The sequence below is a fragment of the Theobroma cacao genome, chromosome 8 (genome assembly GCF_053813885.1).
Source record: "Theobroma cacao isolate CCN51 chromosome 8, ASM5381388v1, whole genome shotgun sequence".
NCBI lineage: Eukaryota > Viridiplantae > Streptophyta > Magnoliopsida > Malvales > Malvaceae > Theobroma > Theobroma cacao.
In genome coordinates, this window is record NC_142646.1 from 3,672,322 (window position 1) to 3,688,844 (window position 16,523).

The 16,523-nt window shown below is 37.3% G+C and overlaps 2 protein-coding genes and 1 pseudogene across 4 annotated transcripts; 2 read left to right on the forward strand and 1 right to left on the reverse strand.

Moving 5' to 3' along the window:
* Nucleotides 1–359: 359 nt before the first annotated feature.
* Nucleotides 360–3,433, forward strand: LOC18591853 (putative pentatricopeptide repeat-containing protein At5g52630). The gene is made up of 2 exons (XM_018125735.2): nucleotides 360–584; nucleotides 902–3,433. The coding sequence occupies exons 1-2, from the start codon at nucleotides 492–494 to the stop codon at nucleotides 3,098–3,100; spliced, it is 2,292 nt and encodes a 763-aa protein (XP_017981224.1). The 5' UTR covers nucleotides 360–491; the 3' UTR covers nucleotides 3,101–3,433.
* Nucleotides 3,434–3,673: 240 nt separating this feature from the next.
* LOC18591854 (CBL-interacting serine/threonine-protein kinase 8) lies at nucleotides 3,674–8,081 on the reverse strand. 2 transcript variants are annotated; one of them, XM_007018253.3, is made up of 14 exons: nucleotides 7,586–8,081; nucleotides 7,251–7,313; nucleotides 7,095–7,166; nucleotides 6,900–7,007; nucleotides 6,739–6,813; nucleotides 6,574–6,627; nucleotides 6,348–6,473; nucleotides 6,097–6,186; nucleotides 5,472–5,594; nucleotides 5,180–5,299; nucleotides 4,758–4,874; nucleotides 4,495–4,551; nucleotides 4,323–4,397; nucleotides 3,674–4,087 (listed from the first exon to the last, which is right to left on the reverse strand). In XM_007018253.3, exons 1-14 carry the CDS (start codon nucleotides 7,742–7,744, stop codon nucleotides 3,986–3,988), a joined length of 1,341 nt encoding a protein of 446 aa, XP_007018315.2. In that variant the 5' UTR covers nucleotides 7,745–8,081; the 3' UTR covers nucleotides 3,674–3,985. The 2 variants fall into 2 exon arrangements, with proteins under 2 accessions (XP_007018315.2, XP_007018316.2); XM_007018254.3 differs by having other exon boundaries at nucleotides 5,463–5,594.
* Nucleotides 8,082–8,834: 753 nt separating this feature from the next.
* On the forward strand, nucleotides 8,835–16,476 carry LOC18591855 (glycine-rich domain-containing protein 1-like; annotated as a pseudogene). The gene is made up of 10 exons (XR_016027837.1): nucleotides 8,835–9,061; nucleotides 9,185–11,052; nucleotides 11,122–11,280; nucleotides 11,414–11,531; nucleotides 11,637–11,888; nucleotides 12,169–12,624; nucleotides 14,543–15,075; nucleotides 15,235–15,433; nucleotides 15,620–15,775; nucleotides 15,855–16,476. The product of XR_016027837.1 is annotated as a glycine-rich domain-containing protein 1-like (transcript).
* Nucleotides 16,477–16,523: the final 47 nt, after the last annotated feature.

A 16,523-nucleotide genomic window follows, 5' to 3' on the forward strand; every position in this document is an offset into this window, starting at 1 on the left:
TTTTCAATTGAACCTAGAAAAAGTGTTTCAATAAAATATTTCAATTTTAAATTTAAGAGATGGACAATTTTTAAAAATTTATAAATTCGAATGTTAAAGTGATATTGTCACATTAAATATCTCAGAAAAAAATAATTTATTCTCATGACAAGAGAATTTGGAAAAATTTATAAATTTGAATTTTATATATCCTATCAAATTTATTTTTTAGAAAGACTTTTTTTAAAAAAAAAGGGTAAAAAATCCCATAAAAAAAAAGAGAAGGAAGATTTTTTTTTGAAGATTATCGTTAAGATTCATTGGGGTTGACCATGATTGACCAGAAAAGATGGACTATTATGAGTTCAGAGTTCACGTCCACTATTTGCCTATCACTCGTCATTTCTCAGACAAATAGGAATAAGGATAACGTAACAGTTGATGCTCCATAACTCTTATTACATTATAATGCTGCATTCAAAGCACTTTTATTATCCTTCCACCTTTCTTGAATGGCTTCTTTGCCTTCTTTTGCCGGCAGTGGCAGTCTCAAGCTCGAACCAGACTCCAGAAAGCACTCCCCGGCTTCTCTTTCCACGGATAAGGTATTCTTCAATGTCTTTCCTCAACTATTCTATTTGCTCTATGCAGTACCATGTAACTGAATTAACGAATTCCATGTCTTTCTTAGCTGCTGATAATGGGTTCTTCCTAATTTTGTAAGATATGGGATTTCCTTTTACTTACAACTGATGCAAGAGGGTTTGTCCATGCAGAATATCTGATTCCTTGACTACTTATCACTCTTCATCATGCCAAAATTTGGCTTTTTAATTGATTTTTCCATTTTCAGAGTAATTTAGCAAGAATTGTGTTGTGCTCTATTACATTTGTTGATGCTAAGCTGCATATTGATTCTCAGAGTCCAAGCATTTCTTATCCAAGAACTCACAAGTTCACCCAATTAGATGGCAAGTCAGAATCAGTTAGGTCTATGGACTTCCAAGAAGCACTCTCCAGGATAAAAGATGGTTCAAGGATTGAAACATCTTATTATGTCCCCCTCTTGCAAGAATGCATTGACAGGAATTCACTTGCGGGAGCACAAAATTTACATTCTCATATCATAAAGACCGGAACTCATGAAGATTTGTTTGTCCTGACATTCCTTGTTAATGTTTATGCCAAATGTGGAGCCATGGAAAATGCTCGAAAAGTCTTTACCAGTTTACCTAGAAAAAATGTTGTTGCCTGGACGACCTTGATGACGGGCTATGTTCATAATGATCAACCAGATGCTGCCATCTATGTTTTCCAACAGATGCTGGAATTCGGCTCTTATCCGACAAATTATACTTTAGGAAGTGCTTTGACTGCATGTTCTGCACTGAATTTTCTTGACTTGGGGAAGCAAATCCATGCCTACAGTATTAAATACCAGATTGACCATGATACAAGCGTTGGGAACTCCCTTTGTTGCTTATACTCGAAATGTGCCAGCTTGAATTCTGCTATTAAAGCCTTTCAAAAGATTGGGAGAAGGAATGTAATTTCATGGACTATTATTGTTTCTGCTTGTGGAGATAATGCTAGAGCTGCAAAGGGACTGAGATTCTTCACTGAGATGCTTGCTGAAAATGTTGAGCCTAATGAGTTCACTTTGACCAGCGCCCTGAGCATGTGCTGTACAATGCAATCTTTGAGAGTAGGGGCACAAGTTCATTGTTTAAGCATTAAGCTTGGCTATGGATCAAACCTCCGCATAAAGAATTCTATCATGTATTTGTATCTCAAATGTGGGTGGTTTAGAGAAGCACAGCAATTGTTCAATGGCATGGAAGACATGAGCTTGGTTACAATGAATTCAATGATTGCAGGCTACGGTGAAATGATGGATCTTGCAAAGGATGATCTATCAGCCTACCATAATGGAACCGAGGCTCTCAACATTTTCTCAAAATTGAATAACTCCGGCTTCAAACCTGATCTATTTACCTTCTCAAGTGTTTTAACTATATGTAGTAAGATGGTGGCCTTAGAACAAGGGGAACAAATCCATGCTCAGACCCTTAAAACTGGGTATTTGTCAGATGTGATTGTGGGAACGGCACTAGTTAATATGTACAATAAATGTGGAAGCATTGAAAGAGCAAGCAGAGCTTTTCTGGAGATGTCTGCCAGAACATTGATATCATGGACTTCTATGATTAATGCTTTTACACAGAATGGACAGACTCAGCAAGCACTGCAGCTCTTTGAGGATATGAGACTGGTAGGAGTCAGACCAAATCAGGTAACTTTTGTAGGTGTTTTATCGGCTTGTGGCCATGCTGGAATGGTAGATGAAGCATTCGGATATCTTGAGATGATGCAGAAAGACTATAAAATCAGACCTGTTATGGACCATTACGCATGCCTAATTGACATGTTTGTGAGGTTGGGAAGGTTAGCTGAAGCTTTTGATTTAATCAGGAAGATGGATTTTCAGCCAAATGAGTTTATATGGTCACTCTTGCTTGCAGGATGCAAAAGACATGGCAAAACTGAATTGGGATTCTATGCTGCTGAAAAGTTACTTGAGCTCAAGCCAAAAGATGCTGAGACTTACCTCTTGCTGTTGAATATGTACAAGTCTGCAGAGAGATGGGAGGATGTTTCCAAAGTAAGAGCATTGATGGAGGAGAAGAGACTTGAAAAGTTAATGGATTGGAGCTGGATCAGCACTAAGGACAAGGTTTATGCATTCAAATCCGATGAGAGGCAAACTTATGGGACTGAGATGCATGAATTGTTGGATGAACTGCTTGATAAAGCAAAAAGTCTTCTTGGATATGAATCACTTGAAAGTATTGACTTAGTTGATGAAGAGGATGAGGAAAAAACATTCTCTTCCACTGTTCAACATAGTGAAAAGCTGGCTGCTGCATTTGGCCTGTTGAATATAGCAGATGCTGCGCCTATACGAATTATCAAGAACATTAGCATGTGCAGGGGTTGCCATAATTTTATGAAGGCCATCTCTTCACTGAATGCTAGGAAAATCATCGTTCGGGATCGCAAGCGGCTCCATAAATTTGTTAATGGGCAGTGTTCATGTGGGGATAATGGTAGTTTACTTTGATGACTAAAGGCAGGTTCCCAACAATTCCTTTTTCCCAATTTTCTAAACTTGAAACATTTCATACAAATTATTTTCTCCGTGATATTTATGAAAAATTCAAAGGCTCTGTAAATATAGACATTGACAGTCCATTCGATTAGGTTATCGAAACTGTATGAAACGAACTGTGCTTGATTTCTTTAGCCAAGCTATGCTTTAGCAGCAGCTCTATGTCAATGCTCTGATTAGGCCTCCTAGAGCATTGGCTTAAAAGATGAAGTTCGTGCCTCAGATAAACCATGGCAGAAAGTTTTCTAAGAGAGAGATTGCTCAATTCCTTGACAAATTCTGAAATTATAATCCTCAGATTTTGCCATCCTGTGGCTGAATGACACCGACAATGTTAAATAAGGTCCTTAAGCAGCGAAAAAGCAAGGGCATTAGAAAGAGTGGAGCACCTTAACATAAACAGACAAGGGATCATCATGCATCAAAGTTCAAAAGAAAATCCTTGACTGAATGGAAATGCTTGGTGGAGTACTAGAGCTGTGAAATTGGATGATTCTGCTTAAAAAATAAATAAAGCCAACGACAAGTCGTCAACAACTAACCATTCTTCACATGATCTCATCGAAAGTCAAGTACTTGCACTCATATGATTATGGTATATAGCACATTACCTATGGAGACAAATTATGGATCAAGATAAAGTGAGCTTTACAAACACTAAGCATACAAAAACGTAGAAACAAATACTATATTTTCCTATTTCTCTTCAGGGAAGGAAAGGAGTTGGGGGAAGAATACAATGTGGGGTTAGGTAAGCCGTAATGTTGACCTCAAGGTTGTATCGCCTAAGCATATATAAAACGTATCAAAATACAGGCAATTTTACAGGATAAAAAATCAACGCCTTTTACTCTTAGATTTGGTGATCCTTGATTTGCTCGATTCGTTAGGTGGTTTCCATATGATATCCTCAAGGTTGCTACAAAATGTCTTGTAAAACTGTGAGACAAAAATGCACTGTTTATGTCAGAATCCAAAAATGCAAGAAAACAAGAGACTGAAGAGAGAGAGAGAGAGAGAGAGGGGTGCGGGGAAGAGAGATAATATGTTCAAGAGGGCCAAGTATGGAGGGAAGGCTGGAAGGCTATCCCAAGAAACCATGTCAACCAAAGAATCCAAGAAGCAGATTACATGGAACACACAAACTTGATATGTGACTGACAAGGTAGCTAACCTTTAGGTATTCTCCAGCATCACCAGCTGCTTTTTGAATATCAACCATCAAAAATGTGGGAGCAACCTCAAAAACCTTCAAGCCGAAGAATGATCAGAGGGAGAAAGGAAGAAAATAAGATTAAATTTAAAGGCTAATCTGGAATTCAATAGAGTTGAGGATGAAAACCTACTTCGAGGATAACTGAAAAATGAGAAGTCTTGTTAGCTGAAAGACCTTCAACTCTCATCTGAAAAATGAACATATAATCAAGAGTTTAGATGACTATGGAAATACTATGGGCAAGATTATTCTCCAGTCAAATTGATGAAATAACTTATAAAAGAAGAGAAGCTCATTTAGTACTAGAACTGCGGCAAAATAGCTAATTTAAATTGAAACAAAGCACAAAATCTGTTTGTTAAAAGCAATGGCTAAATGGCCTGAGTGGTCTACCTTATAATTTCGAATGTGTGTCTTATAGCCCATTGATTGTGCAACAACTTCCATGCTAGACAGAACAACCCTTGCTGGCTTCTGTGAAACAAAGCGTGTCTGATACTTCATGGAGTCCTGTCAAGGAGGATAATACATTCAAATAGCTTAACATTAGAAAGAAAAAGACATACATTGGACTGCCTCATAGAAACATATCCTGAAGGCAAGATATTGAGAAATTGCAATACAAGATTTCCTTATATGACTGCCAGGTGAAACTAAAGCTCATAAATGGATAGCTTTAGGCATCAAAAAGCATAGAAAACCCCAGCAGCTTTTAGAGCATGCTGTTTGGTTAAAAAACATTAAAGCACATATTCTTTCAAAAACTGGTCAACAGAGGTAGGACTGCATATAAACAATTTATTAAAGAACTCTACCTGTCCACGGTCAAAAAGCGTTGCAAGGTTCAAGCCTTGAGAAAGAATGATCAAGTCAAATGCATTAAGAATCAATGGACCCATATCCTCATTTCCAGATTGCTCATTACCCCTTTCTTCCTACAGTGTATTATCAAGCATAGAGAGTTCGATATTAATCACAATGATGCTTTCATACAAACAAACCCAATTTAGACACACCTAAGAAGACTTTATGTTATTTATTGGAAAATCCAAATTATACTTTTACAGCATATTTAACAAAATTAAAGCTTTTAAATACCTTACTGACCTCTGGATCATCAAAAACAGCATTTACATCATCCAAGTTAATATCTTCATACTCAAGAAGTCTGACAGGAACATAGCCCTTCTTAAACCACTCATCACTCCTGATTTGCTCAATTGTAATACGCTGTACAGAAAAGGAGAGAGATTTCTTACAATCAAGCAGAAACAGAAACTATATTGAAACCATTATTATATTTATAGAAACACCTCTATCAAATAAAAGGAATACCATATAGAGGTAGGAACCGGTGCACTAGTTTCAAATATGAGACCAGAATCCTTCATGGTTGCACTGAGTATAAGTTATGCAAAGTAAAGAGTCAATGCAATGCATATAGAAAACATGTCTTTATAATGGTCTGCATGAGGGTTATCAGAACAACAAGCGCCAAATAAATAATGGCTCCTTTTAAGCCATCACAAAGGTGATGATATTCTTGTGGTTCATTAAGTTGCATACTTTTAATTTAACTTCTAGTATATTAGGTTGAACATTTCTGTTTTAGTGTGCATTCCAGGATACTTAGAACCATTTCATCATATACCTTGAATCCACTCCATCAATTTCTATGGCCTTATTACTAATGCAGCTCAAAAAGTTCAAATTGTTGCCAACAAGTACTTACAGTTTGAGGATTTGGGTCTAGAATTCTATGAATCAAGGATTTTGCTCCCACAGGAAACCAAGAAGGGCAAGAAAATTCTGCTCTCTCAATCTGCACGTTAAAAACAAAAACACCAGTTACGCAATACTGATAATTTTAAAATGCAAGTTTTTTTTTTTGGTCCACTTTCAAGTTTTTTGGCAAATAAGTCATGAATCCAGAAGGATAAACACAATAACCATAAACTAGTAGACTATGACAAAAGTTCATACCTTACTGTATAGCGTGGTGAGATCAAGCTCATCAAATGGAAGATAACCTGCCATCAAAACATAAAGGATGACCCCACAAGACCAAACATCTGCCACAGCACCATCATATCCCTTGTGACTGAGAACCTATAACAAAAATGAAAATATTAATTTAAGAAACATTGCAACAGCACAAAATAAGCCATCAAAGTACAGTATATTCAACTCAAAAACTAACTATGATTACCTCTGGTGCCACATAGTTAGGAGTCCCGCATGTTGTCCGCAGGAGGCTAACTCCCTAAACACACGTCATAAAATAACAACCCGTGTGATTATACTTCTGTCAATCTTTATTAATGTCAAAGGAGGAAGGCAAAAAAGGAAGTTCACTCTTCAATTAATTTCTTACTTGTTCAGGCAACGCACTAAGGCCAAAATCTGAAATCTTCAAATTTCCTTGGGAATCCAGTAAAAGATTTTCAGGCTGTATGATAGACGCAAACAATCGATCAGAATTTGATGAAACCAAGGAAAGTAACATTACATTCCAGATGGTAACAAAAAGAACACCTTCAAATCTCTGTGGTAGACTCCCTTACTGTGGCAATATTCCACACCGTCAATAAGTTGTTGGAAGTATCTTCTAGCTTCTGCTTCACTAAGACGACCATTATGAACCTACATGATTACCAGCCACCTTTGATAATCACGAAAAACAAAAATCCAATAATACAACCAAATTTGGATCCTTTTAATGATACTTACTATTTTATCAAACAATTCACCACCCGTAATGAACTCCAAGATTATATAAATCTTAGTTCGACTTGCTATGACCTAAGAAATCAAACATTATATCGTTAAAAAACAAGCCAAACCACAAAATCTGAAATTTAATACTCTAAATACTAAATTACTTGCCTCGTGCAAACGAACAACATAAGGATGTCTAACAAGCTTCATTATAGATATCTCCCTTTTGATCTGCATTAATTAATAAACATAAGAAAGACAAAACTCATGATTAACTTGAAAAAGAATTCAAAATTTTAAATCATACTAAAGCTTAATTATTAGAACGGATAACTAAGACTACAATCTAAGCAATGAAAATTTATCAAATTCACCTCAGTTCAGTTAAAATACATAAAAAAAGAAAATTAAAAAACTAGTCTTTCTAATAAATTGAAGAACTTTCTCATAAAATTACCGAAATTTCATGACAACACCAAAGAAAAAAAAGGTGGAAATTTGACCTGATCGACCATCTTGTGTTTGATAATGGTGCTGCGATCGAGGACTTTCATGGCAACGCTTTCGCCGGTCTCCGTGTTTTGAGCGAACTTAACCTTCGCGAAGGTTCCTTCTCCGATTGTTCTTCCAATCTCATACTTCCCTACTTTCCTCACCACCATCGCTAATTTTCTGCCAATTATTTCCCCCTTAGCATTCCACTTTCTCTCTCACCAATCAGAGAGGGAAAAGAAAAGATAAAGAGTTTTAAGGTGCAGCTGCCAGCAGATATTGAACCAAAGCTTAATCAAAGCGCTAGTAGGAAGCTTTAAGCTTAAAAATAATCACAGTATTAGATACAAAATGTAGATTTTGAAGAAGAGAAAATTCAAGGAAAAAACCAAAAGAAAATTAAGGCCTGTAGTAAGGGAGGAAGGCTTTGGGTTTGGTGGGGGATGATATAGTGCTGACTACAGCTTTCTTACATGGTTGGTGACAGTTCACGAATTAGCCTCAATTTGTTGACTTTCCCCCTTTTTTTTTTTTTTCCTGAAAATATTTTCTACTATAAATAGAAACTCCATTTCCTTGTAGATAAATTAGGGAATTTTCCATTCAAAATTCTATTTTTTAATGCATTAATTTGGTAAAATCTTACCAAAATATGAATACGTTATACATGCACCTACTTATATGATCTGTTCTTACTAAGTATCACCTCTATGTTTCCAATTTATCTTGTCTAATTTAATTTAAAACTTTTATTCATTTATAAATTAATAATTCATCAATTTCAAATTTACTCGTGTTTTATTATTTAAAAGTAAAGTATAAATGTTAAAAGGATTGAATAACTAGTTTGATTTTTAACTAACCAAAAATTTTTATTTTAATTTTTTGGTGTTAAAATCACGTTTGGGTTTAACACCCTAACAATAAAATTGAGCACTAAAAAATTGTTTTTCATTTATCTGTTGATGAATTGAAAAACATAAAACCAAAGTTTTCAAATGTTTGATAAGAGATAAAAACTATTAAATATCAAAAGAAAAAAAAAACATATCTCTTCTAATTATTATATTATAAAAATAATCATTATTTAAAATATTATAGAGTCCTTTGCTTTGCTTAAATAAACGCATATTATAAAATGGGTGAATTCCAAAAACCCCCTCACAATATATTGAAAATCCAAAAATCGCCCCTGTAATTTTAAGTATGACACCTTTCCCTCCCCCTTGGTATCTTGTTCTGTTAGTCAAAGCGTTAGTCGTTTGGAGCTCGACCAAAAAGGCCAAGTAGAAAATTTGCAGACATTACTTTTTCTTTTTTCTTCTTTATTTTCTTTCTGTTGTTCAATTTTCTTTTTCTTTTTCTACTTTCTTGGCCCGATTCAAGTCTTGCATCACTCTCTTTTTCCTCTCTTACCATTGTTTCACAGTCGGCGAAGATTGTGCACCTCGACCAGCCTCCTTTCTTTTTCTTTCTATTTTTTCCCGGTATTGAGTTCTACCTCTCTTTTTCTTTTGACCCTTTACGTTTGTACCACTAGAGATCGGTGGCAATTCGCTGCCACTTTTCTCATTTTGACTAGTACTGATTATTCGTCTTCTTCTTTGTAGATATGGATAAAAAGATCAAAAGAAAAAATGTTTTCTCTTCTCTTTCACCTCCTAAAGTGTAGATTTCAGTCAAAGGATTTGACTTTTACGGTATGTCAAGGAATCATGATTGCTGCTTGACATGGTCTTCATTTCAGTAACTTAAATTTTGATTTGCTTGGCATTGGATTTTTGTGGCTTTGGATGTTGGAGATGAAGGTTTTTAAATTCGAAAAATCAAAATATGACTTGGAGTCGGAGGTTGTTTTTGCTTTATTTGTTGTTTGGTTAAATCTTGTTCTCCTTTTCATACTCTTGATGATTCCATGAATATATAATTCATGGAGAAACTAATCTGAAAATAAGAAGACAAAAGAAAAATCAAAGAAGAAATTTGGGACTTCTTGTCTGTAAATTGTCCACCTGATATTTTTGACATGATTGACAGAGTAAAAATCATGGAAGAAAAGGTGTCATTTTGAAATTAGAGGGGGGGTTTGGTGAATTTTCTATGTATTATCAAGGAGATTTTTTTTAGAATTTCACTTTATTTAAAATGTGATTAGACATTGCCTTCTTGATTACTATAAAGTTTCGTGCATAAAATACTAGCCAGGAATTTCTGACCAATGCTATTTCTTCTTCAGTTATGATCCTAGTAATTAGTGGGAGGAGTTAGGTCCTTCAGAATTCTTCAAAAGGTTAGGTAGATAGAATGCTTCAGGAGAAGAAAGGTAGGGCCTAGATAATGGAGAACAACGTCAATGCATCATGGACATTGGAAAGAGACATTGGCTGATAAGATGTGGAATTGAATTGTCTCCCAAAGTGCAAGTCTCCATGATGACGCTCTCATGGGAAAAAGTGGAAGAGGCCCAGCTGCCACTTCATTACTTCCATTATAAAATTAGAGTGAACTCTTGGGTCTCATGGTTGTTGCCTACTATGATTAGATCTCATGATCTTCAAAACAATAATAATGCCTAGCTTAAGTTACCTGCCTGGATTTGACATCAATTGTTTCTTAGATGGTGAGATTTGAAGTACAATCATACCAAAACAGAAGAAGAAGGGAACCATTTCAAGGAATTAAATTTGAACACTCTGTCAACTTATGAGAATAGAGATGCTGGAAGAAGCAACTGGTTGAGGCTTTTCCTATCATGCATAGCAATATATAGGAATGGAGTGAAAACATGGATAGCACAATTAGAAACTGGTTTAGACAATAATGATTGAAGGGTAGTTCATTCTTTGTTGGACACTACTCACACCAGTGTTCAGCTTAGGCTTCATGGTTACTAACTCCAGATTGATTTTGAATTTTCAAATTGTATGATTATTGTTTCATTATATTTTCCTTAGGCGCCTGTAGCATTCAATGATCTTTCCAGGGAGCTTCTCTCATATTTCGCAACAAATAAATGAAGACTAAATCAAGGAAATTGTTGCAGCCAAACCGCCCAGGGAACCTGCTTGTAAGGTGCCCTGAATGCCCTCCAAAACTGTCTTAATGCTGAGGAATGGCATGGACAAACTAACGAAGAGTTATGTTTGTTATGAGTTTCTGTGATTTCATTCACATTCAAGTCGGCAAATTAGCGATTTAAGCTCCAATTTTGAAATTCAATTTGGACAGTAAATATGTCATCAAACCTTGTAGAGAAAAAGAAAAGGAAATTTCATGAAAGCTAACATTTGATTTTTCAAACAGGGTTTTCCTTACCACACACGAATTCTCAGATTTCCAAATTTGACAAATCACTTCTCTGGCAAAACTTATGAATATCTCTCTCTTTCTTTGAGCTTTTTGAGTTTCTTCTACATTTAGCGAAGTAAGCGATCGGACAGAGTATAAATTCTGATGTACCTTCTCGGAATTGCTAAAGGTAGATTATTGAGTTTTAAGCGACATTGAAGTTTGATTTTGAAGCTAAAATTTTTCCTGTGCTTATTAGAATGGAAAAGGATCAAGAATTAGAATGGGCAGAGGCACAAAAGATTGCCATAAGCGTGGATCTTGTGGCTGCAGCCAAGCAACTGCTACGATTTCTTGCAGAGATTGATAGGAATCGCAGCCTCTATGATGGACATGCCTTAGACCGGACCATTTATAGGTAAGTACTCGAATTAAGTTCATTACTTAATTCATTTGATGTTTGCTACAACAATGAAATTTTAGCTAGAAATTTCTTCTTGAATGATGACTATGATTTCCAACTTTTGATTATCTTACCATGCCAATTATATGTATAAATACTGTTGGCTTCCTCGGCTTGCCATACATGCGGAGTCTTCGGTTTCAGAAGGCCCTTTAGTTGTGCCACTTGACTGTGAATGGATTTGGCATTGCCATAGGCTCAATCCGGTAGACTTTCTAAAACTTTGCAACCATGAATGCAAATGCAGCATTGCCTATATTTCTGCTTCAGGATTTGTCACGGTGGATTTTACGAATTTGTTGGCTTGTCAGGGGTGCTACAAGGCTGACTGTAAGGAGCTCTATGGGCGAATTCTTGACAACCAGAATGTCATATCTTCCACTAGGGCAATTTGCAGAAAGCAAACTGAAGAAATTTGGAAGAGGATGTATCCTGATGAGCCATATGAACTCAATACGATCACCCACTTTCTGGAGAATGTTGAAGATTTTCAAAGAGTTCCGAAGAGCACTGAGTATGATCTGATTTCAGCTGTCAAGAGGCAAAGTCTTTTCTTTTATCAGGTAATCAGGAAATTTGTCCAAGTTGGAGGCTGTTCCAGTTTTTAAAGATCGGCATAAATTGATTATTATTAGCATCATGACTGTTAAAATGTTAAGGAGCCAACCAACTTGAACAATGATAAAACTAATTGCTGCATTTGGCTTAGATTTTGAAAAGACAAATGCTTAATCCATATAAATGATAATGGAGGAAATTCAAATAACTTAACCATAGATATCATTCTTTTAAGTTTTTAGTCTCTCGCTTGACCGGTAAAGTGGGCAACAATGCATGCAACAGGTATCCAGATCCCACATGAATGGTGATCTCTTTCTTGAAGAAGCTGTAGCCAGGTATAAAGGTTTTCTGCATTTGTTTAAGAGGAATTGGGAAAAATCTGTGAGATGTTTCTGTGTTCCAACATATGACATAGACCTCATCTGGCACTCTCACCAATTGCATCCTTTTTCTTACTGCAAATATCTAGTGGCAACTATGGGCAAGATATTAGAGCATGATGACACAGATTCTGATAGAGCCAAGGGCAAGAAGCTGGACAATGGGTTTTCCGAAACTACCAAACAGTGGGAAGACACATTTGGTTCAAGGTATTGGCGGGCAGGAGCAATGTATAGAGGCAATGCTCCATCTCCACTTGCAATCAATTTGTCTCAATTGGGTAATCTGAGGGAAAAGGCAGTTCCATCCAATGAGTATCAAGATATTATTTCCCCTTCTAACAAATTCTTTTTGCAGGTACATTCAAATTTTGGGCTTATTGTAGGGAATGGTGAAAACTTGAATTTTTGGCAAGACGAATGGACTGAAGGTGTTGTATCGGCTGATGCTTTCCCAAGGATGTTTGCTCTAGCAGTGAAAAAAAGTGGGAAGGTTACTGAATTTGGCATTTGGGAGGATGGGAGGTGGGCATGGAACGTTCAATTTCGGAGGCAACTCTTTGACTGGGAGGTGGAGCAGTGGGAGCAGTTTCACGACAGCCTTAAAGAATTCCACCTTTGTAAGGATTTCAAAGATGAACTTGTGTGGAAGAGAGAAACGAGCGGCAACTACACAACAAAGTCTTTCTGCAGGTACGTCCATGTATCGAATGAGAATGTTGATAGAGTATGGAATTATGTGTGGGCTAATTTGGCTCCTTTTAGAATTGAGGTCTTTGTGTGGCAACTGTTGCAAGGAAGAATCGGGGTCAAAGATGAATTAGCCAAAAGGGGTGTGAATTTGAATAATATGCTTCAATGTGCTCTGTGCAATGTTGTAAGGGAAACATGCGATCATCTGTTTATTACATGTAGAAAGTCTTGGAAGGTTTGGATGGGCTGGTGTAGAATGTGGGGTATGGGTTGGGTTTTGCCAGGCAATGTTAAGGATTTGTTTGCTGTGTGGAATGAGTGGCAATTAGGAGGTTTGGATGGCAGGATTTGGAGAATGGTGTTTTTTGCGATTGCTTGGTCTGTGTGGAAAAGCAAGAACGAAACTGTGTTTCAAGGCAAAGAATGGAGTACTGATCAAGTGCTGGAGCTTGCAAGGATTCGAGTGGCAACTTGGGTGAATGCAAAATGGCCAAGGGAGTATCCATCAGCTCTTGATGTTTATAGACAACCCACGATTCAATGTCAGCTGCCTAAAAAGGGACAAGAAAGGAAGGGAATACAATGGGACAAACCAAGGTACGGGCAAATGAAGTTTAATGTGGATGGTGCAGCTCGAGGTTGTCCGGGACCAGCAGGGATTGGGGGAATATTAAGGGACCATAGAGGAGAAGTCAAAATTATTTTCTCTAAACCGATTGGTGAGACCGATTCTAAGTTTGCTGAGATGATGGCGATTAAGGAAGCCTTTTTGATCTTTTCAGTTTCAAGATGGAAGGACAATCACAAGCTTCTCATCGAAAGCGATTCCAGCAATGCTGTAAAATGGATTAAGCATCCGGATGGGGCACCATGGAGAATGAGAAAGCTAATTTTGCAAACGGAAAGATTGAAAAGAGAAGTTGAGGGGTGGGAGATCCAACATGTATGAAGAGAGGCTAACCGGAGAGCAGATGCCTTAGCAAAGGAGGGAGTTCAACTTCAGTCTGCTGTTTTGAGAACTTTTAGTTAATAGGGAGGTGCATGGGAGATGGGTCACTTGTATTAAGCTGCTGGTGATGGAGGGGTATTTCGGGCAACGTGGAGAACTCTGAAAAGATCCTGGATGTGTACAGGGGAGTTTTTCAACCTTTTGATTGTATTTCTGGTTTTGTTGGATTCTTCTGTGAATGATTGTGTTGATGTATAGGGGCCCTGCTTTTATTGTTGTTCCTAGTTTCCTCTGTGGGTGTGTGGCTAAGGTTGTGCTAACCTTACTGCTGGTTGGGGAGTGTAATGTGTTGTTTTTGGGGACACCTTGAGGTTGCTAGGACCTGCAGACTGTTTTTTGATGTTATCTGCAGGGTGTTATTTTTTGGGGGAGGAGGATGTTTCTTCCCTTCGTTTGGTTGACAATTTAGCATGAATTGAATAAAATCCAGCTTTTCAAAAAAAAAAAAAAATCAACTTCGCAAGAGAATGGTTGTGGAGGTAGCCTCATATATCCTAGAAGTCAAGTGTCTCCTCGCCACTAAATGCTGTTGGATTTCGTTGTTCTGATTTTTTGGCCTTCTTCTGTTTTTCAGATTATGCTAGAGATTGTGGGGGTCAGAGATCTACCTCACGGGCATAAAGGAAGCCTCCTTGTCACAATTAGCAAGAAACAACCGGATATAATTTTCAACTGCAAAAGAAGCTTAAGCATTTTGTCTGAGACCAGGGAGAAACAAGTAACTGTTTTCCAATATGAAATCAGGGGGGATCTCGTCTTTGAACTAATGACACCTTCTGCACTAGCCATAACTAGAGCTGCCAAAAAGCTCGGAACTACCTCTATCTCTCTGAAGGACCTAGTAAACCCAGTTTCTCAGCTTTCAATGGAAAAATGGTTTGATCTGGTGTCCAATTCTGTACTTGCTGATTCCAAACCTACAAGTCTACGAATCGCTTTCTCTTTCACTCCTCCAATTCCAGCAACATACGTGCTGCATTCTGTTCAAACTCAAACACGTTCAATCTCCAATTTTTGCTTTCCTCTTATCCATGGAATGTTTCAGCATTTTAAATAATCATACATTAGGGATGAGGCTGGTAATGATGTTATCAGCATCCAGATCAGGTACATTTAATAGCACAATTTTTTACCACTTCGAGTTTCTCCTGAACGACAGAGAATTCAGTCATTTACAGTACTATAACTTATGACACAGTAGTAATTATCATGGGTCAAGTTGAATTCCTGTATTGAATAATCTGCCTGTTTTCTAACCCGTCTCAGGGATTCTGTGAAAGAAGAGGCAAGTGACAATTGCCAATCCAAGAAGGAAGTGATTGGTGTGACCACATCTGGTGAAAGGCATGTGCTTGCAGAGGCTTCTGGAACAGTATGGTCTTTGATGAACTCCAATTGGCGGTTTCGGGTTCAAGAGAAATTTAATGAAGATGGCCATGCGTTTGGGTTTAAAGGAAATAGGAAGGTGAGCATCTAAACAACCCTTGGCTTCAGTTATATTAAAGAACCTAGCTCTGGTAAGTAGGTTCTCCAGGCAAGCAATATATTTGTAAATGCCCAAGGCATTATGCAAGAATAATTACAACTCTTGTAAGCATGGATTAGTTTCTTCATCTGTCAAAACCCTAAATTGTATATATTCTGGCTTCAGGTAATTGTTTTTCGTGGAAGAAAACTAGGGTATGAAATTAACAGCGGCAAGAAGCAGAAAAAGGAACAGCATTTTATGACGGCTGTAGAATTTTCCGTGGAGGATCCTTATGGAAAAGCTGTAGCTTTGCTCAACTTTAAGTCTGGCATTATATAGGTCAATCAATATCTGGCCGGAAATTAGCGTCTCAATTAATTGGCCTTAATTATCACCGAATTTTAATTTTCAAAAACAGATCAATGAAGAATCCTTGGTACTGCCCATGATTGTATTGGCTGTTCTACTTTCTGAAATCTATGGGAAAAGCTGCAAGACTGAAGAAAAAAGTTCCGACCAGCTTGGTTCAATGGAAAAGGTGACGGATATTAATGAGATTAATGCGTCGAAAGGTACTCAAGTACTTCTCAACATGAACTATGAATGTAGAAGAGAGTTTGAGATTGGTGGAGAAACGGTGCATAATACTCAATGCGAGGAGTGCTAGGTGGGAAGGGTTGGGGTGCTGGCGCTACAATGGAGGGTGGTAGGTCGTAGTACCTACAGTAGAGTTAAGAGTGTATGACAGACTGACAGTGACGCTGAAGCCATTAGCGTCGGAAATAACGACACTCCTTGTCGAGGAAGGTGCGGTAGCAACTGCGGCCACGAAGATCTGGTTACCACATACTACCGTGTCAAAGTAGAAATAGTTCAAACAAAGAAAAAAAACAGTTGTTATGCAAGAGACTCAAGGTAAAAAGTCCAGATGGAACTTCTCCCTTTTATTCATCTTTCATTGTGCATTTGGATTCAAATTCCTTCTGCACCGATTTTCAGCTCATTTCCTTTTAAATCAGATGCAACTGAGTCACTTTTGCTGAGTTATAGCAACTACCCAACCAACATTTTAAATGTGCATATGGAC